We start from the raw sequence: 26,860 nt of genomic DNA on the forward strand, positions 1-26,860 counted from the left end.
ATATATATATATATATATATATATATATACACGACTTTGTTCTCTTCACATTTCATCATTATGATCTTTACCAGAATATATATATATATTGGATTACTATGAATTATGGAGCACCAATTTACAATTCAATTTAAGATATTTTAATTATATGACAGAAATTAAACAGGAATCTCTTTTTTCAAAGAGAACAATAATATATTTATAGAGATCATCATAAAATTAATGGATATGTTGAATTGAATTCAATAATTGATATCATTAATTAAATAGTTGCCTCTAAGTGAATTGCTAGGCTCTTTGATTGAATGTATGATATTTTAATCAATTATTGAGCTATTATATAGGGTAACTGAACTTGTATAGGTGAATATTGACACGACTCACGAGCTGGCTGTAAAAATGCCCGAGCTTGCGAGTGCATTTCATTTTGTACAGCCAACTAGTGCTAAGTTCATCAACTCTTTTATAATATACATACATGTATAGCTAAGACGTATCCCAATTGATTTATATTAATTATTTATATTAAATAACAAAACTAATGAGAAATTGTGTAGTATCGGTATTAAATTAAAACGGTGCAATATCCCCGAGTACCGGTGACCAGATGATATATTTTGTTTACAACGGGGCGTTCGATATTGAACACTCACTGTCACATTCGGAATGTTTCGGTGCATACAATGTACTCGTATACGTAGTGCAAACTCAGCACTCAACATAAGATATTGAATGTTTTAATTCTCTAGAATTTTAGTAGTTTTTTTTTTACTACATGTATAGACTATTTATTAGCTATATAATAAATTGAATTTATTTATTGCTTGCACGCATCAATTAAATTGTTGATATCATCAATTCACTGGAAGAGAGTGAAAATTCAATTATTTTGCGCATTAATTCAGCAAATTAATTAATGATATCAGCATATGATTTAATTCGCTCAAGAACTCACACATAAATATTGATTTTATCTTCAAAAAAGTTGAAGATATATTCAATTATTTGAGTTACTGTTGATCTGGCGCCCCATAATAACCAACTTTTAAGCATTACATATTAAATTTGCCAATTTGTATCAAGACGATACCATATACCTACGTTTGCTATTCTTTTGCTATAAAAACGTAATAATTACATGTATATTGGTGACAGCTCATCATTATAAAGAAGCTATATAGCACATAATGAAACTTGTTTTACTACAATTACAGTAGCTCAAGAAAATAAAACACATGAAATATATATCGGAGTGTGCTATATTTGTTCTCTCTTTTTAATATATTGAAGATTTCTAAATTTCTTTGAATTCAAACTATCTATGCCAAGCTATGTTTCAACTTTGACAAAATGATACCCGCGTTCGTGTGGTTCGTTCTCCCTAGTAGATCTACGAAATTAGTCCATTTAAAGGGTTTTAATCACATTTTTATGAAGTAGCAATGAGGAACCCTGTAAGCTGAACGCAGTGGGCGACTGTAAGAAGATCCGCAACTCTAACTGAAGGATTCCTCAGACAATCTCCGTAACTCTGTCGGTCTTAAAGAAAAAAAAACATGATCAATTACCTCACGATAAGTCAAGAGTGTTTCAGTAATGTTTTTAATTAATAATATAATTTTTTGTGAAAAATCGTGTTCATCTTATATACCGGTAATCTTAATGTTAGTCAAATGTTTTAATATCACTTTTATATTTGTCCATAGTTATATTCCCTAACACTTGAATAACTTTTCTTTCTGCTTTAAATATATAAGTATTTAGTATTACACATGAGCAACAGTACATGTAGTATTGTTTCCGACAATTTATAATCATTTCGATAAAGTGACACATTCCGAGACTTTTTTCAGTCATTCTCCTATTGTCTATTTCTTTGTAAAATCTAAAGCAAGAATTTTTAAATGTAGCATTTTAATAATTTTCATAGTGAATTTTGACAGCTATCATTAAAAGTCTCATGGAATGTTAAAATTAAAAAATCAAGTGTTCTGAGTGCATTCCCGATTCTTTTTAAATCATTCATGATGATATGTGTAATTTAAACGGTCCGAGTTCTACTTGATATGCCTATTTAAATAACACGTGTTAATTTATCAATCTCATCACCCCAAGCATAATTTAGTAGAGCTAAAAACTTTGATAAAAAAGAAGTGTGAACGGGGCCCTGGAGCATGCGCGATACGCTTAATCCTGATAATCCCAGATAACTAATTCATTCATACAATTAGCAAAAATATGTAGTTAATTCTTTTGTGTGAATAATTAGGTCTCGTTGTTTGTACACAAGACACGTATAGACTGACATGTCAAGGATTTTTTTCTTCGTTGATCGAGGGAGTAAATCTGAGTTCGTGCGAATCAAAGACGAGCCTGATAATCAGATGTATAAAGAAAGACGGGGATCTTTTTTTTTTTACCATCACTAGTGTTAGATACGATAGACGAAGACGCTTAATTGCTAATGATGGATGGTGCTGTACCTCTAATTTAGAAAATTACTTGCAAGGAAATCTAAACTCTTACACGTTTGGTACAATTCAATTTGCACACGGAATGTTTAGATTTAACAATATTTACGCAGAGATAAGTTTTCCCACTTGGACAATCGTATACACACAACAAAGTTCCTCCCTCACAGCATAAAAAAAATCCCTCCGAGGATACGCACCAAATTAATTTTCTTTTTATCAAAAGAATAAGAAAAATAGATGATATCGTTGCGTCAACCGATTATTTAAAGGTGTCCGTGAGGTTGTAAATTTGGAAGTGGAGTTTACACCTGCAGGTCAAGAATACAATCAAGTTGATTTATCGGTTATCAAAGACGGGCTACTTCACATTTATTTAGAAAGCATTAATCCTGTAGACTTAGAAATACCTAGATGTTTATGACTTTCAATGGTCTTTCGAGTTTCAATGGCTTTATCACATTTTGTTTGTAACTTAAACAAATGAAACGAAGGTCAATTCACACTAAATTTCTCAACATATAACAGGTGTTACTGGATTTTTTGAAGTACTTTTGAGAGGATACGTCGTGGTATTGGAGGAAATCGATCTTGATTCCGAGATATGGCAGATTTGTATCCTTCAGTCGACAGACAAAAATGTTCTCTAAATATTTCACATTTTAATTTGGTATTTTTATTATTAGGAAATCAAGAGCTTATGAATCTGTAAAAAGGTAGTTTACAAAATGTATTGATACAAGGATATTCAGGTTAAAATTTAAAAGTTGTAAAAGAGAAGACTTTTATCAATACCTGTCTCAAATCAGGCTTCCACTTCTGACATTTCTTTGAATATTTATGTAAATTTGATGACGATTCCTGATCCGCATCGCATGAAAAGAAGACATTCCAAACCATTCTCCTTAAGTAGTCCGGGATACTACGGGCAAAGGTTGTTTTAATAAAATGCATAAACTTTGTTCCAAAACAAGTCTTTAAGTATCCTTTAACTGTTCCAAAAAGAACGGGGTATAGATGAAGGAAATAGAAGATAAGTTTGATGAAATATTCTGGTATTGTTCAGGAATTCAAACACACATTTAGGTTGGGAAATTGTCAAATAAGACCTGGTATTTATATTACCTGTTTCATTTTGTTTATTTGCGTGAACTCATTACCCGTGACTGTGACAAAAGATCATATTGGATATTTTAATTTCTTCCTTGTAAACTAATTAATTAACTCTTGAATAAAACGGGAATGTAGATAAACTTTTGTTTGACTGACATCGTAAGACATCATAGCGAAAACAATTCATTTTTTACTTTATATATAAACGATCAGCTCATTTTTTAACCCACATTTCCGATAAATCCTTCGTTCCAAAAATGCTCTTTACAAGATAGTAAATTGATCACTGCGATCGGAATTGAGAATAACTTTGTTTTAACAAGCTTAATGACATATCAACGCGTATCTTGTTCGCACCTACGGTGATTTTTACGAGAGCAAAAAATGTAGACCAGTACCGATTAATTAATACAAGGCATGACGTATCAGGCTTAGTTAATATAGGCGGGTATTTGTGGCATTCGGAGTGGCATTAGAATACCCTGCTATTGTAAATAGGTGTTTCTAAACCCTCGCTGCTTTGATTGATGGGAAGGTGGGCGGGTCGATGTGGTGCTGAAAATTCTTATAGGCACATATCATTATTGAAAGAGACTAAGAGAAGCAAACTCATTGTATAAAGCGCAAAAGAGAAATTTACGTGTTTTTCATATTTTATTGAGGTATATATATATTCTCCATTGTATATCTTCTTTGACGAATGGATTTTAGAAGTGAGCGACTTAGGACAAACTAATCATAGAGATAGGAGAAAAGGCGAATAATCAAACGCTGAATCGGCTCGTCATCTGATACAAAGATTCAGTCATTCAGTGCACAGTCATCAAAATTTCTTCATTTAAAAATAAACAAATAGCTGAAGAATGGAAATGAGGAAATTTCTACGTCATTGAAGGAAGAGATCTAGATGCACAAAAGATGTTGATGATTTTATGTGGAACGTGATATTGGCTCGAGATGAAATTCAGAGATACCATCGCGATGCATTCATAGAATATCATTTCTAAATCTTGTGTGTTCCCGTTTTTATTTTTTCATTATTGGATAAGAATAGAAACATCCTGTGACGATGAAAGTTAAATTCAAATATTCCTTGCAATCACTATTCCGGAATTACTTTGTTTACGTCCTGTTGTGGTTTGTGATGTACGTTAAAGTTACAGCACAATTTAATATGTTCTCTGTCCAGGATCCACCCGATGACCCTTGTTATGACGAAAGGGGTGAATCAAAAATGTGCATTCCTGATTTTGTGAACGCTGCTTTCGGACAAGAGGTGGTAGCCTCCAGCACGTGCGGGTCACCACCGAGTCGGTATTGTCAGTCGACGAGGGAAAAGGACAGAGTGATTAGAAATTGTTTTATCTGTGATGCTAAGCATCCAAAAAGAATGCATCCCCCATCATATCTAACAGACCTCAACAATGCCAACGACTTGACATGCTGGATGTCCAACACGTATTTACAATACCCTCAGAATGTTACTTTAAAGCTAGCTCTGAACAAAAAATACGAGCTCACCTACATAAGCTTACAATTCTGTTCATCGAGACCAGAATCAATGGGAATATTCAAAAGTATGGATTATGGTAAAACTTGGATTCCATTTCAATATTATTCCAGCAGCTGTAAAAAGATGTTTGGAAAATCTCCCAAAGGCGTTGTTTCGCGATCTAATGAGCAAGAAGCACTTTGTACGGAACAATATAGTAGCATCGAGCCATTAAACGGGGCTCGGGTGGCATTTAGTACCCTAGAGGGTCGACCGTCTGCATATGATTTTGAGAATAATGCTATTCTTCAAGATTGGGTCACCGCTACCGATATTATGATTGTCTTCAACCGACTTAACACCTACAATGATGAAAATGAAGATGATGATGGGGTGAGGGAAAGTTATTATTATGCCATGTCCGATTTGGCTGTAGGGGGAAGATGCAAGTGTAACGGCCATGCTTCTAAATGCGTCAAAAACCGCGCAGGAAACTATGTTTGCGAGTGCAGGCATAACACGGCGGGAAACGACTGCGAAAAGTGTAAACCTTTCCATTTTGACCGACCATGGGCCAGGGCTACATCCGCAGATGCTAATGCATGTGTTGGTAGGTTCTTTTTCAGAATTTATTTATCATTTATAAATTTCAAATTTTGAGTCATGGAATCCACGTGTTTTTTTTTTTTTTTTGTTTTTTTTTTTTAAATTTTTTTTTTAAGAAATAAGCACTTTCACTTTATATCTTATTTCAGTATGGTAAAACTTCATATTGCTGACAAGACATTTTTCAAGGAAAAAACAATTATAACCAATCCCTAATTACCCTACATTGTTATTTATTGAATTAATCTTTTATTGCAGTGTGTTAATCTTTCTTCTTTCAGACTTTAATTGACATTTCCTATTTTTAATTTACTTGTTATTCTTAAACTTTTTGGATTTACTCCCGATTTAAATCAAAATCACGCCTGTTTATCAACAAATGAACAAAATCAGCTGATCAATGTAAAAACACAGCATGACATTTATAAGTAATCCTTAATCTTGTAAACTGGATTTAATTTCATTTAATGACAATTATCTAAACCCTTTAAACACCTGTTCTTTTAAATACTACCAGCACAATAAACTGTTGTGTCATTCATTCCATTAAAGATTTATCCGCCAAGGGGTAACTTAATAAAACGTGTAATTATTCTACACGCAAGTGCAATAATTCACCGTTTCAAACACAGAGCTTTTTTCGCCTATCATTAAGTCTTCATCTTAAATAATTAGAAGCATATATTGCAAATCAAAAATCCGGGTTTGTTTCTTCTTCACGCAAATATTAAAAGATTAAAACATGTTAATACATTTAATGATAAGACTTGAAGTAGAATTTTGTATACGGATTGTTAGCAAGATACTTTAAAGAGATATAATGGAATTTGGTGGGAATTTATTAGTTGTTTTAATCTGGTTCTGCACGTGGTTAAAACACACCGAGGTGTTGAGGTGTGCAATACCGTTAAAACATTAAATAAGCAAATATCATACACAGATAAGCATGTGCTTTTGCCGATGAACATCTTTGATAAGCCGCCTTTAGAACGAGCAATTGCTGGTTTTCCAACTGTGAAAAGATTCCAGTTAGGAAAAAAACCTATCAAATTAACCGCGTAAATTTTTGGTTTATTTTCATTCAAGATTTTGGCGAACTGGAAAGGAAATTGAGATGATGTTTAATCCAGTCCAATTGTCGAAAGGAAAAGTATAAATTTTCACTACAAAAAAAATTCTCAGTGTTTCTGATGCACGCATATTCGTTTACTTCATATAAATATGTACTTTTAAAAACATTCTTAAAAATTTACAATAAATAAGGGAGAGTACATTGAATAAATTTTGTATAAAACTATGCAGACTACTAAAAAAAACATGGTGTTGTTTTCTTTTTAAATGAAACTTAATAGAGTAAAAACCAACGGATTCAAATTTTACAAATTTCACTACAATTGTTCTATTGCATGTGAAACTTCAATTCATGGAGGGTGATACCCTTTTATTTGGCTGAGTCACATTTATCCCATACTCGATCACAAACGAACCATAAAAGGGGAAAAATAAACGCACTTTGTCTATTTTTCATTGAAACGGGGGAATCTAAATATTTTTGCATTTACACTTTCAACTTCATTCTATGTCATCTGTTGAAAATCCAATAATATTTGACCAGCGCGAGTGTCATTGAGAAAAACAACCACTCGAAAGTCCATTCCTCTGCGTAACAATTAAAAGCAGTGGGCACCTATGTCAGATTTAACCTGTAAACATAATTAAAACCCACACAATTAATTATAACACCAGAAAATGTAAAAATCATTCTGATATAATGCCAGTAACGAAACGCAGGTGTCATTCGCTAATCGCTATTTGAAATGGGGATTACTGCGAGCAAGTTTTCTGATCCGATTTAAGGCATTTTAATTTTATTTCAATGTGGAACTCCATTATCTGATTTCAGAGCAAGGGCTACCTCAGTGGTTTGTTTTATTTCTAAATCACTCTCAATGGCCGAGCCGAACAATGGAGGTGTCAACGCTAACACTTTTCAAGTAGCCTGAATTAGAAATATAAGCTTGATTATCAGAATTCCTTGATGTAAAAAGGGACGTAATATTTTTATAAGGACAGGCCCCGACAACTTTTTCTTGGAGATTACATAAACAAGTTGAAACATTTTTGGTTATAGAGAAGAGATAGGGATGAAAATCATCCTGATTTAGTTTAACTTTAATGAGAAATTGCAGTTTGATGATAATGCATAAGACGTTATCACACTCATTGGTATTCGAGATTCTTTTAAACCATGATCTGTGCAAAGTGTACTTAATATTCTGTTTTACCAAGTGCCAAGAATTGTAGGAAAAGAGGATCAAGAACATCATCAATTATTATTATATTTCAAAGATAATATCCGGACTCGTTATGGGGAAAAAATCGTTCTTGTCTCTTTTTCCTCGGGAAAAAAATAATAAAATTAAGTTTAGCTTAAAAAGTAAGCTCTACTAAAAATCTTCATTAGCCTACCGATAACCAGGTGTTCCCAACATGCTTGGATTATCAGAGAAGCATTTGCTTGAAAGAAACACTTAAACAAAACTCCAGTGGAAGAGATTTCTTTAATAAAAATTTCGGATTCACACCCCTAAAACGGAAAATGCGTAAGAAAGAAATCTTATCTAGCACTTTGCCTATTCAAATATTGACGATTTGAATTTAGCCAAAGAAATTGGTTGTATTGGTTCGTATAGTGTTCGATAGACGCACTGATCAGTTTATTAAGAAAAAAACATATTCTTGTGTAAAGAAATTACAGAATTTTACTATAAAACTAATATATTTAAGAAAAAGAAAGCTATTCTTTGCATTTTCCCACTTATCTTCAATCTACAATTGTACAAAGTTCTCAATATTTAGAGGTTTTTCCCCCTGGAAAATAAGGGATTCTGAAAAGAGTCGATGATATAATAAAAAAAAATCACGATTTGAGACAGTGGCAGACGAGATATGACAGAAAAGATAATGCGTAGAAAGAAATCTTCGAATGTAACTGCGTCAGTGATACACAATGTATATTTCAATTTCTTTGTGACAAAAATAAGAAGATATTTGCTTTCTTTCTTGTGAATGATCACACATCTGATCCCTCTGTCATCATCCGTCTGTCAAAAATCTTTTGGAGAGTTTGTTTTTCTCCTAAAGAGCAGCATGGCAGGATATTTTCACACCTGTGTTGCTATTGATCTGAAATGTTCTTGATAAGCTGTCGTAGAGATGTCTCAAGGTGTTAGTGTGGCCCTTCTACTGCGTGCCTTATCGATAGGAATATATCAATATAACATATAAATTAGAATCTTCAAAATGTTGGATATGGCTCTCACAAAGTCGTAAAAGGCTTTTGTGAGGATTTGTAAAACTGTTCGAAAACGTTAAAAAAAAACCGTCATGAACGGGATCAGAATTTAGTTATAACCTTTTGAGAAACACTTCCAGAGGTTCTAAATGCTCCCTTATTTTATATACAAGATGATATCTTCATTGTTATTTTAATTCACATAGTTGGCTTACACATTTTTTTATGACGGGGATTCATTCAATATGCATATACACGGCAATGATCCCTATGAATAGTGAAAGGTCGCGAAAAAGCAAGGGACCGAGTTAATATTATATGTGTAGAGTCGTTTGACAGTGAAACTTGACTCAACGATCTTTTCTAACCCTAAGCAAATTGCAGTCGTACTTGCATTCTTCCCCTATCCACTAAGAATGAGCAAGATTTGAATATACGGATGCGGAAGAATGCAGAAATTTCGTGTCGTGGCCACACACAAAATCCGATCCCGATACCCAAAATTTTGAATCCTTACTCAGACATAGATCAGACGAAAAAATGGGAGGTCATTCAGGTATTTCACAATTGAGATTTGAAACGAAAACGTATAATTAACTTAGCATGGTTCAGTCATTATAATTAGGAGGGGCGTAAGGTCAAAAACTTAGTGTCACATTCCCCATGATGTAAACCCTCTAGACCGACCCTCTCGTGGCTATCTATCCGAGTTATTGCATAAACTCCATGATAGTTTTTCGGTGTGTTCTCGATACACAATAGCCTCTAAAAGGTAACAAATACAGGACTTTTCGGAACACCTAGCCCGAACAGAGATTTTGCCTTGCCCTATGGCTCTTTCGTTCCTATTTGTTTTGCATTAGATCTGGGTATTGTGTAGGCACAACAAAGACAAATTGTAATGAACTTTTTCACACTGGCCGTGCTTCTCTTGTGGTGGCCAGTCATTCCACCCCAATGACAATCCTAAATTTATCTCAGGTGATGAATAAGATGAATTACTCATAAAGAAAAACTAGATACATGTTACTCTTTGCCAATTTTCTACAGATTGCCAACCCGAATATTCAACAGGTTACTGGGTTCCTTTTTTTTTGTCAAATTTCGCTTTAATGATTTGACATTGTTATTTGTAATCAATTCAAGACAGCGATTTCCTTTTTTGGTGTTTCCGGGACGGTCTCGAGAAGCACATTAAAAATTCAATGCATGATATTTAAGTTTTGAAAAATTTGATCCATGCATGACTATACATTTATTCGGTGTAATGTCTTGGCATGTAAATGTAAAGACTAACAGGTTAAAGATGAACAAGAGGAGGATATATGGTTTTTCAGTTAGGTTTTAAGTTCCTAATCCAGGTTGCATTTCAGAACAAGGCAAGGGATTAAACATCACAAAGACCATGATTAAGACATATACTGTATATTAAAAAGTGCTAAAATACTCCTTATCAAACGACTGCGTTAAAGTATGCACACCCAACACTAGTTAGAATGTATTTCCCTTCATTTATTAAACGCTATGTCTTGAACCTGATATGGCGATACTTAACCCCGCTCATGGTTGTTTTTGAGACGCAAGTCAAGGTACCCATTATCTTGTTTGATGGTTAGGTGAACTCTTTTTTCTACTCGTGATTTATCGCTTTCATATAAATCTACATTAAAATTTGACAACGTTAATAAACAAAAGCATCCCCTGTTTTAAATTCTACCAAGGTTGGTGGTTTGCAATTTTTTAAATTTTATATATTACCCCATGCGATTCCAAGATACTCTTCCTTCGGTAAAACAAATGTGATTTGACGGCGGTACAGGTGAGACAGAAGAAAAGTGTGCAAGATTGTATCACTGATAATAAAACATCTGTTATCCCAAAGAATAAAGAATTTATCTTATTTGAAAACTAGTAGCGACACGAAATGATAATTTTTTGTATTAACCGCACACGTATGTGTTAGATTTCGTCGTCCGAAACGACCCGAGCAGAAAACAATTAAAACACGCCATGGGAGTTCTTCTCTTCAAATCTCATGAATTTTAGTAATATTTACAAACACAGATCAAATATTCGTAGTCTTAAGTAATAAATGGGCGCTAGAATTACAAATACTTCTTGTACATGTAACCATAAAATTCCTGTGGCCCAAAAGGATACTTATTAAAATATCAAGAACAAACGAAGGTTCAGCTAGGACAGGATTTAATACAATTATCAGTGGCCATGGTGGTCTTATTTGATAGAAATTTCAAACATCATACTTTGCATTATCATTAATGAGGTTCCATCTCGCCAGATTCAACCTTCAATTAAAAAACAAAAAAAGGATAATTTTCTGTTTTTGTGACATTTAATTTTTGGAAATCATAGAGTACAGAATTTATACAGTTTTAAAACCGAGCAAGAATTTTTTTCGAGCTGACATATCTGTGTCTTTTTTATCGGTAATTCTTAGACAAAAGTTACTCATCAAATGAAATTTGATAGTTCAGGAAGAGAAAAGTTATAAATGCATTGATAATGTTGAAAAATGAAGACAGCGTAACATCTATCATGTTGCAATGGATTTTTCGCTACAAGGCCACACAGAGAAATAATATGATAACAAATGTCGACAAATCTGCCCCATATGCGTATTCTTTTCGTTTTGTGCTTTTTTGATGCGAATTTTATTCACCAGAAATCACAGTACTGCTTCCGGTTCGCCTCCAATTCTGCGTTTTGTTTTCATCAATTATTGTAAATCGTAGCAGCTGCGGCCTATCTAGAAAGCAATTGTCAAATATTTTTTTCATGGTTCTTTTTTACACAACCTCCAACGCATTTAATAAAAATCATATCCTGTTATTCCGCAATTCAATTTCCTAAAACAAATGATAGACGTGATAATACTCTTATGATTCTATTGAGATCGCACTGTTTTTCGTGTCTCGATTTTAATAAATGTTTCTTTTTTTGCCAATAAACAATTAAGATAGAAAGCATCAACAAGTGATATCAGTTTCTTCAGTCTAACATTTTGATGATATCAGGAACATTAATTTGCCTTTTTTTTCTGCCTAAAAGAAACTGAACTTGATTTCTCTACGTTGGAACGTTCGTCTCAACATACGAGCTGGCATTTGCCACAGCATTAATATGTCAACATTGCAGACATCAGACAAGAATTGTAAAAATGTCAGATGAAGGTGTGGCCGATCGGTGCCAATTTAAAAAAGGAGAATGTCTTCGATTTGTTGGAATACTTCTTAATTCGGTTTCCTTAAAAAAATACAAGTACAATGTACTTTAAATAAGCCTCTTTCTACCTAGATGTGATTATTGTTTCAATGAGTACAGGAACGTGGTATTATTGACGAAGCAATGCTTTATACATGTATGTGAAGCATATAAAAGCATATCAGTGCAATTGTTCTAGTGACAATTTGGATTCTCTCCGTAATGTTGCTACAGCTATTAGCTTCACGTAATTGTACTGTGTAATGTCATATTGGTTGTACGATTTCAGAAATAATATAAGCCTCCCAGCTAAAAAAAAATCTTTTACCGTTACTATTCAAAGAAATTGCCATGAAACCCTCCAGAATGTCTTTGTTATCAGCTGTCGGGTTCATCAGATGCTCTGCTTATCAGTTATATTCTCTCTATATCTACATAACATAAACCATGTTTAACTTGGATTAGCAGATATTGTCCAACTGCATCTTAAACGTTTTCCGCTTCATTCAAGTCTATCTGCTGTCAGCTCATAAAGGGAGGCAAATCAAGTCATAGATGTGTGATATTTCCGGTTTTTTTAGGAAAGTTTTTATCAGCAACCTTGTGGGTCCTTTATAAAATATTTCGTTTGCACTGCATATTGTCATAATTAAATGAAAGTCGTCACTCATTGTTAAACGTGCTTTTTGATATATTACAGTTGGTGCTTTTACGGGAAGTTGAAACCGTTTGGTGTAAATATCTAATTATGAATGTCAATATGTACACAGTATTACGCTTTTTTGATTTGTTGAGATTTATTTCAAATTCTCGTGTTAACGTGAATAATCAAGATTGGAATATAAAACGACACTGAGACAGTATATTATTTAATTGGGCGTATCGCGTTAGTGCAAAGATATCGCTATGCAAAGATGATGGATTTTTATTCAAAATATATTGGGGAAAATTGTGGGGTCTCAGGGAAAACTACCGACATAAATGTTCCGGATCTTTGTATCACATTTCACAGTTTGTTGCCAATCGTTTCAAATTCAATTTCTGTGAAACTGCTTGAAAACAAACCAGTGGGTTTGACGAGGATATAAAATGATTATTTTTTTTCTTTGACATGATTCTGATCGCGAGCGGCAGGGGATGTGACAGTCTTTTATATGGTTCGGTTCTCCGGAAAGAGTTCTTGTAGAGAAGCCATTGTTATCCCGCAGAAAATCATGATTGTACATATGATTGGTCATAATACGGTCACAGTTGTCGACGGCAGTTCCTTTCAGTATGTAAATAAAGTGAAAATAACGCGTGTAATTGGATTATCTTGTCAAAATTAAACATGCATTTCTATACCATGTTTCAGTTTTGATCACGTGGGTCTTTTCATTGAATCTGATAGTAAGAGGGAATGTGATATTGACACGATTTGGCGATACAGTGAACCGTAAGAAATAATTAAAATTGACCAACAGCTTGTTTGAATTAGTTAAAAAATTAAACTCAAGCTACAAGTTTTTCTTGCTATTCAACTACGAACCAAAGTTCAAAACGTCTTTTCTTGGATTAGTACATGTAAGTTAACGCTGAAGACGATTTCAGTCTTGCATCAAGTCCTCGTAAAACAAAGTATATTCATATTTATTTAACTACATACCATGTTTTATTGTGCTCGTTATAAAAACTCTTATAGAATAATTTTAACCACATGCATCGACTAGTTTATGTTATTAGGTACAAGCAGTGCAACATATCACAACAATATGAATAAATAGCAAACACAATAAATATACCCTTATTTACGTTTTTTAAAAAAGCCTTGCATTTGGCATTTCTTTTAAGTATTTCACCTTGAATATCTTAATTTTTCTTCCTTAGTTATAAAGCAACATTATTTAGTAAAAATTTCTGATTTAACTTTAAAGAAATTTTATTGATTTCAGCTCCAAATATCGTTAAATTTCGGCCTTCTCAACTCCATTTCAAGTGATTCGAACTAGAATTACACCTTATTTGTTTTACTCAAGTTTTGTATTTTCGGATCCAATTCATTTATTTCCTTAACCAGATGTAATCCTTTGTTAATTGTTGATCTATGTATCTGAATGTGTAATTTCAATAAGAATAATTGGTATTTCATTGAAATCCATTCCATCTACAGAATACTCTAAAAATCAACGGACCTTTTTAACTTTTTTTATTAACCAATTATTTACTCAAACCCCTTCAACATACTATCGTCTCTTTGTCTATACTAGAATAGCGAGGCAAAAATCAGGAATTAAATCCAAATTTCATTTGAGTAGTCTTAATTTTTTTTCTCGAAAATTCAAGGTTCTTTTTTTCACTTTACCCCATATAATGGTGTACTTTGGAGCACAAAAGTTAGTCGAACACAAAATTCCCGTGCCTCCATGCGTATTTGCATGACCGCTGAATCATTTTGACCCAGTATTCAACTCGTGTGGCAAAATAAACAATGCAAATCCCCCCACTTCAGCACGCATATACCAGTCTTAAAAACTTTTTAAATCGGCCTACAGATATAATTTATGAGAAATGTGATATATGTTAATAGAGGAGAAGGTGGGGTAAATATGAATAGATATCACGTATGAAATACAAGATACGTGGATGATACAGGCTCTAAAAAATAAGGTTTAAGTCTATCTCAGAGGAAGACATTCCATCAAATTTCATGTCTGTTTATCAGAATAAAACTTATCTGAAAATTGAGATGCACATAGATACACACTTTGATATAATCTCTTACAAAATTAATCTTTATTTTTCTGAATTGTTTTTGATGACGATGTCCTTTTATCAAATTCATAAAGTGCAGTTTTCCTAATTTCCTTTTCTTTTTAATTACATAAAAATTCAACAACGGCAACCTGTTCGGCGTACAGAACTTTTTTGGTTTGCATTATTTTAAAATATTGTTCTTGACTTTTAATTCTTTCTCAAAATTGAAATACCTCGTTGGTAGAAATTGAAATACCTCGTTTGTTGTCTCAAAAACACTCGATGTTATAGAATCGACGTAGGGTGAAGTCGTGCAGAATATCTTAGACAGCGGAGCTTCTGATTGCTTCCTTCCAAAACTACTAGAAACATAATTAATCACAGTGATAGGGGGTTATACTTTTGAGTCTAGACGAAGAAAATAAGGTATATGTTATAAACATAAGCAGGTTCAAAATCATTAGTGAAACACCTATTTTCTTAGCGGTATTAAATAGGATTTTTTTTTTTATAAATTCAGTTTCTCGTATTGATGTTTAAATATAGGCCATAGTATCCGCCTTTTTTGCCTGTAATAAGACAGATAAATTCAAACTCAGATAAAAAAAAAACAATATGCCATATATCGATGTGTCACTTTTTCCCCCTCTCTAATTTATATTAAATAAATTGGAGTAGTACCCCGCCTTTAGAATAATTGAAATTCTCTAAATTTTCTGACGATGAAAATCATACTTGGAAAAAAAATAAGTGAAGAAAATTAGCGCTAGATTTGAATTACTCCCATGTTAAACATCCAGTGAAAACGAAAGTCACTTACAAAGAAAGTGAGTGACATATGTGTAAAAGGACCACCCAATATCTTGTATGTTGCACAAAGGCGTTCGTAAATTATCTCACTCCTGTATTTTATCGCAAACGTCCTTATTTTTTTTTACTTTAACCTGGATGCTCTGTTGTATTTTGTCTTGTACTCTTGTTCACCGCCATGTTTTCGTTAGATGGTAGCTACTCTTTAGAACTAGTGGAGTAACCCCTTTTTCATATTAAGTAGAACTGAAGTTTTAGATATCGAGATATTAAGAGGCATAAATAATTTAGTTCACGGCTTTTCGCCTTATTCACAGCTCTCAATGAGATAGGCAACCTGTCTTAAGCCAGCAATCTTATATTGGGGAGATAAGGGAATTCGGAAGCTTTATTCCGCAATTTGATGATTGTCTTCAAATTGACAACAATTTAAAAATGTAAAATGCTCATCTGAAATATGGCACAGGTGTTTATTCATGTCAATTTTTTTAATCTAACCAAATTTATTTTTTTCAAACATGGGGTTTGGTACATTTTTTAAAAGATATTGTGTGTGTTTTATATTTTTTGTGAATGAAATCTAACAAGAATTGAGAAAAACGGCGCACCATGTGCAGTAAAACAGTTATTTTATCACACGTTCAAATCCACGCGGTGGTTTAGTCATTGTAAAAACATTGCTTCGGACGCGCAAGATGTGAGGAAAATTCCACGCAACCTCGCCTGCTCTCCATCAGCGTTCTTCATTCTGTTAACCATCTTTTAGCAAACTCTGATGGGCTTTACAAATTTCCATCTGGAAGCACGCGCAATACATCAGCGGAAAACCGACGTGCTCGGATCCTGACATTTTTTTCCCTGTACAAAACACAAAAATAGCTAAAAAAGAAATGAAAATTATTTAAAAATATTTTCAACCAACCGTTTCAAATATGTAGCGAAAAGGTATTAAAAAAAAATAATAACGTTTGAGGGCTTGTAAAATTCGAATACTTTGTACAGTATTTAAGATAAAATATAAGTGCAAGCTTGTGAAAGTATAAGATTTGATAAGAAATATGACGATTAACAAAATTATTTTTGGTCTAGACTAACTACTGACATCTGTTGTATGAATAAACACATCCATTTCACTGGGCATTTATACTTATTATCATAATTATGTATTGCTTTTAAGAGTTTCGTTAAGTATGATTTTATTCGTTAAAGTCAATATTTAATGCGAAATGAGCTTAGCTGGGTATAGTTTCTTAGCAAATTATTATTGACAAACAACTTGTTTTTAGAATTACCTTTTTTTTAAGTTTGAGCTAAGTCGATAATTAGGATTTTAAAAATACTATATTATAGGGTTATTTAACTTATATTGGTGATTCTGGCGCGAGTTGGCTGTACAAATGCACGACCTTGCGAGTGCATTTGTACACCCAATTTGAGTACCAATATTCACCAATATAAGTTCAATAACTCCTTTATTATATAGCTAAAACATTTAATTTATATTAGTTATTTATATATTAAATTTAGTAGCTCAAACTAATGAGAATTTATCATTATCCGTATTTAAAATAAAACTGTGCAACATCAGCGTCTGTCCTGGAAGTGTTCAATATCACATCATTCCAATAACCCTACCAAGCGGTATGATTTGCTGTTGAGGTTTTTATTAAGGCTTATAGGTATTAAATTATTAATTAATAATTTCATTTTTTTTTTTTTTTTTTTTTTGTGAAAATTGACATACTAAGCATCCACTACCCAAAAATATTGCCGTTGAGCGTTGATCAGACGACATTTGTTTTTTTGTTTTTGTTTACAACGAGGCGTTCGATATTGAATACTCGCATTCGGAATGTTTCGGGGCATACTCGTATACATATATGCAAACTCGGCGTTCAATAAAACACAAAAATATTGAACGCTAAAATTCTCAAGACTTTTAGTAGTTTTTTTTATTATAGACTATTTAATTGGTATATATAAATACTATTTACTTCATGATATTTTACTTTGGATTTATTTTCATCTTTTTAGTGTCAGATAAGAGAAATGAATCTTTTGAGTATGAATCTTGTCTTTATAATTATACAATTATTTCTGTTTCTGAGGTTAATACCATGACTTAGCTAAGAAGTACAATATTCAATGAGTCTCAACGGCGAAATGATTATATATATTACTTTGAGGTTGCTAAATTATCGTATTGACTAAAAACGACAATAATTGTTTTATTTTGCAAATCAATGACTAAATTATACAAACTCGCCATCTTTCTTGTTTGTTTATGTCTGCTGTATATAGTCCTATCAGAACGCAGTGAGAAAGGCCAGATTTCATTAGATGACAAATAGAACATAATCAATGTAATCAAATTTGATATCCTCCATAAATTTTTGGTCCAATTGAAGAAAAAATCAGATATTCACCTGGAAATTTTGGTGCAGGTGAATATATATATATATTTCTAGAAAATTGGATTTTAGTCAATCAGAGAGCTAGGATTCATTAAATCGTATAATTTGATTTCTAGAATGAGACGGATTTTAGCCAATCAGAGGGCTAGGAATATTTCAATCATATTATAAAAAATATATTCCAATTAATTATTTAATGACAAATTTTATTTAAGGAAAGACAGGCGATACAGACGGAAGTGGTTCCATCAATTGACAGAAGTTCTTCAATTTGCCACAAATTAATTCATGAAGTGCTTTCTGTTTATATATTTCAGCTTGTAATTGCAATCTTCACGCCCGTCGTTGTCGTTTTAACATTGGTCTGTACACACTCTCTGGACAAAAGAGCGGTGGGGTGTGCATCAAGTGCCGCCATAATACGGCGGGCCGCAACTGCAATTATTGTCGCCAGGGATATTACCGAGACCCCCAAAAATTGATTACGCACCGTAAAGCGTGCAAAGGTAAGATGATTCTGAGTCCAGCTGTATTAAACTTTTTGTATACATTTTTATTTTGCAGCATGTAATTGTAATTTGCATGCGAGACGCTGTCACTTCAATAGGGAGTTGTACCTCCTTTCTGGGCAAAAGAGTGGAGGAGTGTGCCTCCGCTGCAAGCACAACACGGCCGGGCGGTTTTGCCACTATTGTCGAGAAGGGTACTACCGCGATCCCACAAAAACTCTTACTGATAGAAGGGCGTGTAAAGGTATGAGTCTCGTCCGCACCGTAGTCTTAAAACACAAGCACCTGCACTACTTGTACAGAGGCTCAATCGGACTAACGAAAAGTGAACCTTTTTTTTACACTGTCAGAGATTAGAGTTCCTGCTTAAGCTCCGTTTGAACCTCTCTGCACTACTTCTTTCTTTCCACTTTGGTGCCGGCACTATTTTTTCTGTTTGCTTTTGAATAAGAGAGTAAAACCCTTGCTTTTGATTTTGGGTTAGAGATTTAAACCTTTAACATAGAGCGACTGCTTCAGTATTCTGTAAACTGTGTATAATATAGATGTATAATATCTTCAACACGTAAACTTTATATTTTGATTTATTTAAACACACTTTGACTGCATATTGAGTTTCATAATAAAGCTTGTAATATTATCACCCGATTTTCACTAAAAACTCTAGCATCTTTTCAAAATCAGAAACATTAAAAAAAAATGTTACATACATGTATGAAAACCTTAAACATCTGCAACACGCAATTTACACACAATTTACACGCTAGCGAAATAGGATCTCTGTATATGGCGTGCTAATTTGTACAGCATTGCATTTTATGGCAGAGATTTAGAATTTAATGACAACACTATTAAACTAAAAGCATGCGACTGCAGCGATACATAGGTCTAATATACATTGCACATATGTTTATTTACTAAACCATGCTTTTATATGTATCCTTTATATTAGTTTATTCATATAACATTTTAACTATTATGCCAAATCTTTCCATCAATACATTTAATACATACTATTACACGTATATAATTTCATTATGGATTACTAATCTTTACCAGGATTCCCAAATCCCAAATCATGTTCAAATCTTCTTCAATATGTTTAAAAACAAAACAAAACAAACAAACAAAGAAAAAACAAAATTTTAAAACAAAGTAAATGACCGCATTTTTAAAATATGTTATGAATATGTAAATCGTCAAAGAACAGAAAGAAATTTCCACAAAATAAAAACAACAATGAATTTTTGAAGAGACATTGTGACCACAATTTCAAAATTCTAAAAAAAAAAAAAACAACAAATTTTTACAACAGATGTTTACAATCTATGATCGTATTATTGGTTGCCTTCAGTAAAATGTAAATGCGCGATTTTTTTCTTGTATTTCCACATGTTAAAGAGCCGCTTCTGTTAGCGGGCGGCGATACCCAGGTGTTTTATGCTAATCTACATACATAGATCACTAGTTGTAATGATTTTACCAAGTAGATATTAAAGAATTGTATGATTTTCTTCGCTGGGATAATTAGTCGCACGTTGCTGGAGTTTCAGGAAACATTCCAGGAAGAAGCACACTCGTGACGTGAGACTGGTGTGCTGTTAATTTCTGCAAAGCTGAGGGGGAGGTCTCCTTTTCTACATTGGAATTTGTAGCTCTTTTAAAGCTAAATAGTTAAAATTCAATTTCGATGTTTTGGATGTAGAAAACAATGCTCACCCTTGCGAAATGTTAAGGATTTAGATAATTCAAATATGTCCTTTCCTAGTGAATGATGTCTGGGTTGCGCCTAGCAATATGCTTATCGAGTTGATCATTATTTCAGCCATTTTCGAATTTATCATACTAGTATGGTATGAAAATGTCCCTCTGTTAAGATTTCTAGTATCAAGCATGGATCTATTTACCTTGACACAAGATGATGAAAACTAAACAAACATGTATATGCCAGATATAAGCTTGAACGAAGAAATCCTGAATAAATTCTACGAAAATCTTTTCAAGAATCAATCAAAAACGTATCTGATTTATTCAGTTTCTCACATTGTCACAGCAAACCAAAGATGTCCCCCAAATTCTTTTCCTATTATCCCCACCTCATTACGAATGAGAAGGTCTCTAATACATCTTTAATGTCTCTAGAAGTAAGGACATCGTTATTCTAAATTGCTTTCATCCCTCAAATCCCATTCTAGCATCATCCATTTTAGTTCAATCCCCTCTTTTAATAATGATAATTTAAAGCCAGTAAAATCTCAATTGGACTTGGGAATGGGGGTACCAGGTTAAAAACGAAGTTCACGTTTACAAAACAATGATGAGACGAAAAAAAAAAATAAGGGCTTGGCAAACCTTCAACAAAACGTACAAATTAGACAGGATATCTCTAGCTAGATGTACACGAAATCATGTTTAATTGCAGTTCTTGTAGATATTACACTTAAACCGTCTCCCCTTCTCGATTAATTTGGAATTATTAAAGATGTCTTTGTAAAATTACACTCCATTTTTTACAATTCACTTCGAATCAGACGCGGATTTCTTTCAGTGAAAGCGAGAAAGCAAATATACTCTGGTAATTGGTTCTTCGAGAAAAAAGCGAACTATTGCTTTCAATGAATTGCATTGTATTTTCAAGTTGTTAATTCGATCCTCGAGGTGTAAAAGAAACTGTGTGTAATCTGCTTCCGGAAAACCTAATCCAAACACAGTTCGAATGTTAGAAGACAGGGGACGAACCTCAAGTCTCATTAAGATTATAGCTTTCAGAAATTCATCCTAAATCATTTAATTGCAATGTTTGTAAAATTTGAGAAGAAAATCTTTCGTTGTATGTTTTTGTAATTTGGGCTATTGCATTTTATTGAATAATTAAATGCAACTTTGGACCAATATTATGAACAAAAATGTCATTTAAGCTTAGGAATAATAAACATTTTGTACAGCTTATTTTTATCTATAATTTCCTTCTTTGCTTGCTTTTACCTGTGATGATATTATTATTATAAAAGGTTATACCTATGTATCATTACTAATTTTATGTCGATTATTTACTTTTAAAAAAAAGTTTTAAATTTGAATTTTTTATGTGTACATCTGTTTAGTTTAATACTCGTATCTTATTTGTTTATGTGTATTGAATGCACAATGCAGAGAATATTTAATTTTTTTAAAGCTTAGAATACATCTACTAGTATTTTGATTGATTTAAGTGTTGAATTGTTTTGATGTCAATTTCAGCTTGCAACTGCCACCCTGTAGGAGCTCTCGGGAAAATATGTAACCAAACTTCCGGTCAGTGCCCTTGTAAAGATGGCGTCATTGGACGAACATGCAACCGTTGCCATAGTGACTACGATCAAACGGCTTCTTTGATACAACCTTGTATTAGTAAGTGTATCTTGTCATATCTTCTCCCTATATACGTTTTCTGATTTGAATTCTGTCAAGTAAGAAGTCATTTGTTTGTGCTGACTTCTAGTCTATTTATATCATATAGAAGTGCAGTATTTTCTATGGTTTGAAGATGTTTTACAATTTAATGGAAACATGTAATTTCTTGTTCAGCCAAAATCTGATCAAAAGTGAAAGCGATGTATGACATTGTATATATACTTTTTATTTCGTCATATTTATTACATTACATAATTATTTATTTACTGATTCAGCTGGGTGTACTAGCATTATTAACATTTAGAATAATGGTATTTAAAATCATACAAATTTCTCAGTAACAATGTGGCTGTGTTTTAACTATTCATATACTTCAATGCCATTCGATACTGAAGTGTTATTCAAACGTTCAAAAAAGATAAGAAATCTCGATCATATTATTCTGTTTTCAGTTGCAACGACGACAGCACCACCCTTTATAAATACTACCACAGATGGCGCTCCAACTAGTTAGTGATTAAGACATTTTGCGCATGCGTAGTCAAGACACTCTTATGACATCTGGCTAAAGACTTTTCTCACGATAAATTGCTTTCAAAAATGTAAAATACGCACTGGAAATAATATGTCGGGGCTTCTTTCATTCTCAACCTGGCATGAATAGAGTAGTAAGATATGGGTAATTAATGAATAGACAGATATGTCTGTACAGTATCGTATAATGGCGTAAGGCAAGACTACATAAGCATGACCAGAATCCATTAGTCTGCTCCATTTACTGGAGATGGATAAACAGCACGTCTAAGGCACAGATACTTGGTGTTTTTTTTTTTATGTATGACATAAACGGGTGTGGTTGATGAACGACACGGCATGTTCTAGCAAATTTCAACACAAGATGAAAATTATTAACCCTTTCTCTGTCTCCACAAGAATAATCACTGCATGTCAGTTTCACTTTTGTCTTGGTTGGTGCTCGTTTTCATGTAGATCTACATGTTCTGTTTTTCTCATCTGCTTCCGGGTGTGTTTCTCTTAAAAATACCGAATCCTTTTTCACTGAAAATCAATGATATTGTAATAAAGGATTTGTATTCGCACTGCATAATGGCAATTTGTGAAAAGAAATGTCCAGTGACTGCGTTATCGATATATATGCCTAAAAAGGCTTGCTTGATAGCTACTGTGCTTTCACTTCTGAGTGCTCAATGTCGTGTTCGAATGGCTATTCAGTATTTCAATTTATACAATGAATTAACGATTTTTTTTTCAAAGATCATAGTTATAATACTTGTATCTCTTTCTTCTTTGGAAACTTTTTTTTATACCATCTAAGTACAGTTTCATAAAACTTTAGTGCCCTGTGTTAATAGATTTAGAAACAGTTCCGCACTGGATAGTCTAATAATTATAGATTTTTTTTTTCGGATTTCCAACACTCGAAAAACAAATTGCCACACGTTTAATTTCAGTTTGAGGAGGTTTTAACAGCTGAAGCAACTAACACTCTTAAGAATTCTGAGTGTGTTTGGGATGATAACGTGAATTTCATAAACAGAATTTGTTAGAATTCAAGAAAGTCATTGATAAAGCTAGTAATTTATGACTTAAGTCTTAGATGAATAATAATCAAAATTTTGGAGATACAAGTTGCATAAGTTAACATTTTCGAAGAATTTAATACTTTTATGCATTTCTTCTTTATCATATTATTATATCTGTGGTTTGCCCAACCAGTTTAATACGGAATTAATTTTTCTTTCTTTCAGAGAGACCAAAAACAACACCTCCTGTTAAAACGCAGAAAAAAGACAGTAAGTTTTCAAAACTTTTAATGAAGCAGTGGGCTTTGCTATGGTACAACTTATTAACAACCTGTCGGACTAGATTGAGTAGAACTCTTTGCTGTATTTTCAAAGTCGAATCACACTTGTGTCAAAAGATAGGCATCTGGGTTTTTCCATGGGTACATATGTATCGAGAAATTTAATAAAAATTTAACACGTAATAAATACTCTTACTTCTATTAATTTAATTACTTTTTACAGTTCAAAATTAAAGATTTGTTGATTAGGGTGATCATCTTGGGGATCCTTGAATACATTAGAGAGTGGGTGTATAAATCTGCCGTATTGAGTCCATGGAAATGTCAAATTGTAGTAGAAAATGTCATCAATATTTTTTTATTCCACTCTAAAATTTTGCAATCTGTAGACGTCTTCATACATTATCAACGAATTCATTTACTTCATTCAGTATTACACAGTTAAATTATAATCAGAATGTACCTACACAAGATCAATATCTTAATGAAAGACATTATTTTCATTTGGAATTTCATGTATGTCTTTAAGTCAGACCTGTGAATAAAGTGTTTGGGTTTGATATTCAAAACATGCCATTGAAATACTATACAAGTATTTAGTAGATGATTGCTTTTATTACATATAAACAGACTTATGTTATGAAATCCGAGAAAAATTTGTCTCATGTCACCTTTGTTATTTGATAGTCAAGTTCTTTGTCGTAAGGCCATAAAACATTGACTTCCTAACAGTCACTAGGAAAAGATGTCTCTCAGCGTTTAATTATATTCTAGTGATTTCAAGATGTGGTTTGCGTTCTCAAAACCGTCAGCACATTTATATCTAATTAAAACTCCACATTAAAGGAAATATTCCTCATTGGATATTCTTAATTTGCTGTCTGTACATTACCCGGAATAACACAGTTCACCTGATTTGGTTTTATGTCTGTCTTTGTTACAAAAACGATGTTATAATTTCCGATGTCTCAAAGACCACAGACCTGCCTTGGGCAATGCGACATGATTTTTCTACGAAGTTCGAATTGCAAAAAAGAACAAAAACGTGCGCGGATTAGTGTACTAAGTACATCAATTTATAATCATTAATATCAAAAGCACATTCGTCTATAAAAGTAAAAACTAAATTACGTAAATAGTTATATTGTTTAAAAAAAACAAGGTTATTTTAAACAATAGAGTGCAATGAACAACAAAGGTATTTCTTCATACTTTTCTCTCACTTATAATATTATAAGTACAAACCAGTAGACCTACAGTCTCATCAAATCCTTTTGGTTAATCTAAATGCTTTTGCGTTTGGCATTTTATCTGAATTGATCAAGGACTATTTCAATTCATTTTGTGTGTTGAATTTTTTAGAGTGTTCGAAATGCAGAAAGAAACAGAAAAGACTGAACCTTCGCAAATTCTGTCGAAGAGATTATGGTACGTACATTTATTAAACGAGAAAATATTTGTGTCACGCTTCAGGCATACAACTTTTAAGAATATCAGTCAGATATTTCTTAAGGTACATTGCAGTTTTTTAATTTAATAATTTTATTTTATTCCCTATAAATTTCAGCGATCCAGGCCAGTATTCTGTCTCGCAAGACGGAGGGAGAGTGGGTGAAATATACCATAAATGTTATCAGTATATACAAACGCAATTCTCAACAGAAACGAGGCGAAACATTCCTATGGGTTCCCAAACGCGATGTGAAATGTAAATGTCCGAAACTGCGGCAAGGCAGACGGTATTTTCTAATTGGTCGAATGCGGAACCCCTACGGAAAACCCGGAGGGTACATTGCAGATAAAAGTACAGTTGTGATTAGGCATCGGGAACGATGGCACAAAAGAATAAGATTATTCACGAGGAAAGAGAGAAGAGGAAAGTGTAATAGTTCAGATCGCAGGAAAAGAACATAGTGTATAGACGGGATTTATGTCTTAATGGTTGTGAACAAATGAAAGCCAAACCAAAGATTTATTACCAAACAGAATTTTGTTTAAGTTGGGTGCTGCAATCAAAGAATTGACAAGGACGCCCTCTTGAATTATGAAGCACGTCTGTGTTTTTTTTTCTTAAACAAAAGGACGAAGTTTAAATCACGTGGTTATGCCGAAAAGGAAGTGTCACGTGATTATATGAGGTCATGTGAACATGTGAATATGAAAGTGACAGCCATTGTTAGACTGCCTTTTTATTCATGAGTATTATCACAAAGGATCTATTCCACCGTTGACTGTTTTGCTTAATAACAGAAAGTCAAGGGAAAATGTGACTTTTTAAAGAAGGATTTCGTTTTCTGTATGTAGACTGGAAGTTGAAATGGCGAACATTATGGATTGTGTTAATACTTTAATTTGTATATTTTGCCAAAGTCTTAGAAACATTTCGCTGTACATTTCCAATTTGTTATAATGAAAAGCAAATTTGTTGTAAATAAGCTGTTTTATATGATGTAATACCGAATTTTCAGCACATGATATTAAGTACTTCATTTTGGGTAACTACTTTTTGAATTAAGAGATGACGCACAATCAATTTCCTTAACGTTTTTTCTGCTTGAAAATGATTTCGCAATATCGTGATAGTTCATGTTAATTAAATCACCATGATAAAGAGTGTTAATTTCTACTATTATGCTGAAACAAGGTTATTTCCTGATAGTGCATTGTCATGTCAATTTCTAGATATCATAAAGACGCAGAATTTAGCTGCAATTTAGATGAAATGGAATACTCTCTGTGGTCAGTAAATGTTCTGGTGATGTCATAAGTTGTATTATTTATATTCATTTACTTATCTGTTGTAATTATTGTTCACATTATTTGTAATTAAATGTATTTTAATTAAGAAGGCTATAAATATCCGTCATTTCTTAAACCTCAACACGTGAACCCAAATAAAAATTATTTGAAATATCGTTGCCTTTTTCTGATTCTTATCCGTTTGTTTCTATTTTGGAACAAGATTGGAAAAGTTTAT

General features: G+C 32.9%; 1 protein-coding gene across 3 annotated transcripts; it reads left to right on the forward strand.

Annotated features, from left to right (window-relative positions):
• Positions 1-4,193: 4,193 nt before the first annotated feature.
• Positions 4,194-26,798, forward strand: LOC133190402 (netrin-1-like). 3 transcript variants are annotated; one of them, XM_061326010.1, is made up of 7 exons: positions 4,194-5,686; positions 18,474-18,662; positions 21,906-22,055; positions 22,511-22,567; positions 23,828-23,872; positions 25,246-25,311; positions 25,451-26,798. In XM_061326010.1, exons 1-7 carry the CDS (start codon positions 4,654-4,656, stop codon positions 25,795-25,797), a joined length of 1,887 nt encoding a protein of 628 aa, XP_061181994.1. In that variant the 5' UTR covers positions 4,194-4,653; the 3' UTR covers positions 25,798-26,798. The 3 variants fall into 3 exon arrangements, with proteins under 3 accessions (XP_061181994.1, XP_061181995.1, XP_061181997.1); XM_061326011.1 differs by lacking the exon at positions 18,474-18,662 and adding an exon at positions 18,721-18,909 and having other exon boundaries at positions 4,195-5,686; XM_061326013.1 differs by lacking the exon at positions 22,511-22,567 and having other exon boundaries at positions 4,195-5,686.
• The last annotated feature ends 62 nt before the right edge of the window (positions 26,799-26,860 follow it).

Source organism: Saccostrea echinata, unplaced genomic scaffold (genome assembly GCF_033153115.1).
Source record: "Saccostrea echinata isolate AGI-Se365-2 ecotype Australia unplaced genomic scaffold, CSIRO_AGI_Sech_v1 ptg000022l, whole genome shotgun sequence".
Lineage (NCBI taxonomy): Eukaryota > Metazoa > Mollusca > Bivalvia > Ostreida > Ostreidae > Saccostrea > Saccostrea echinata.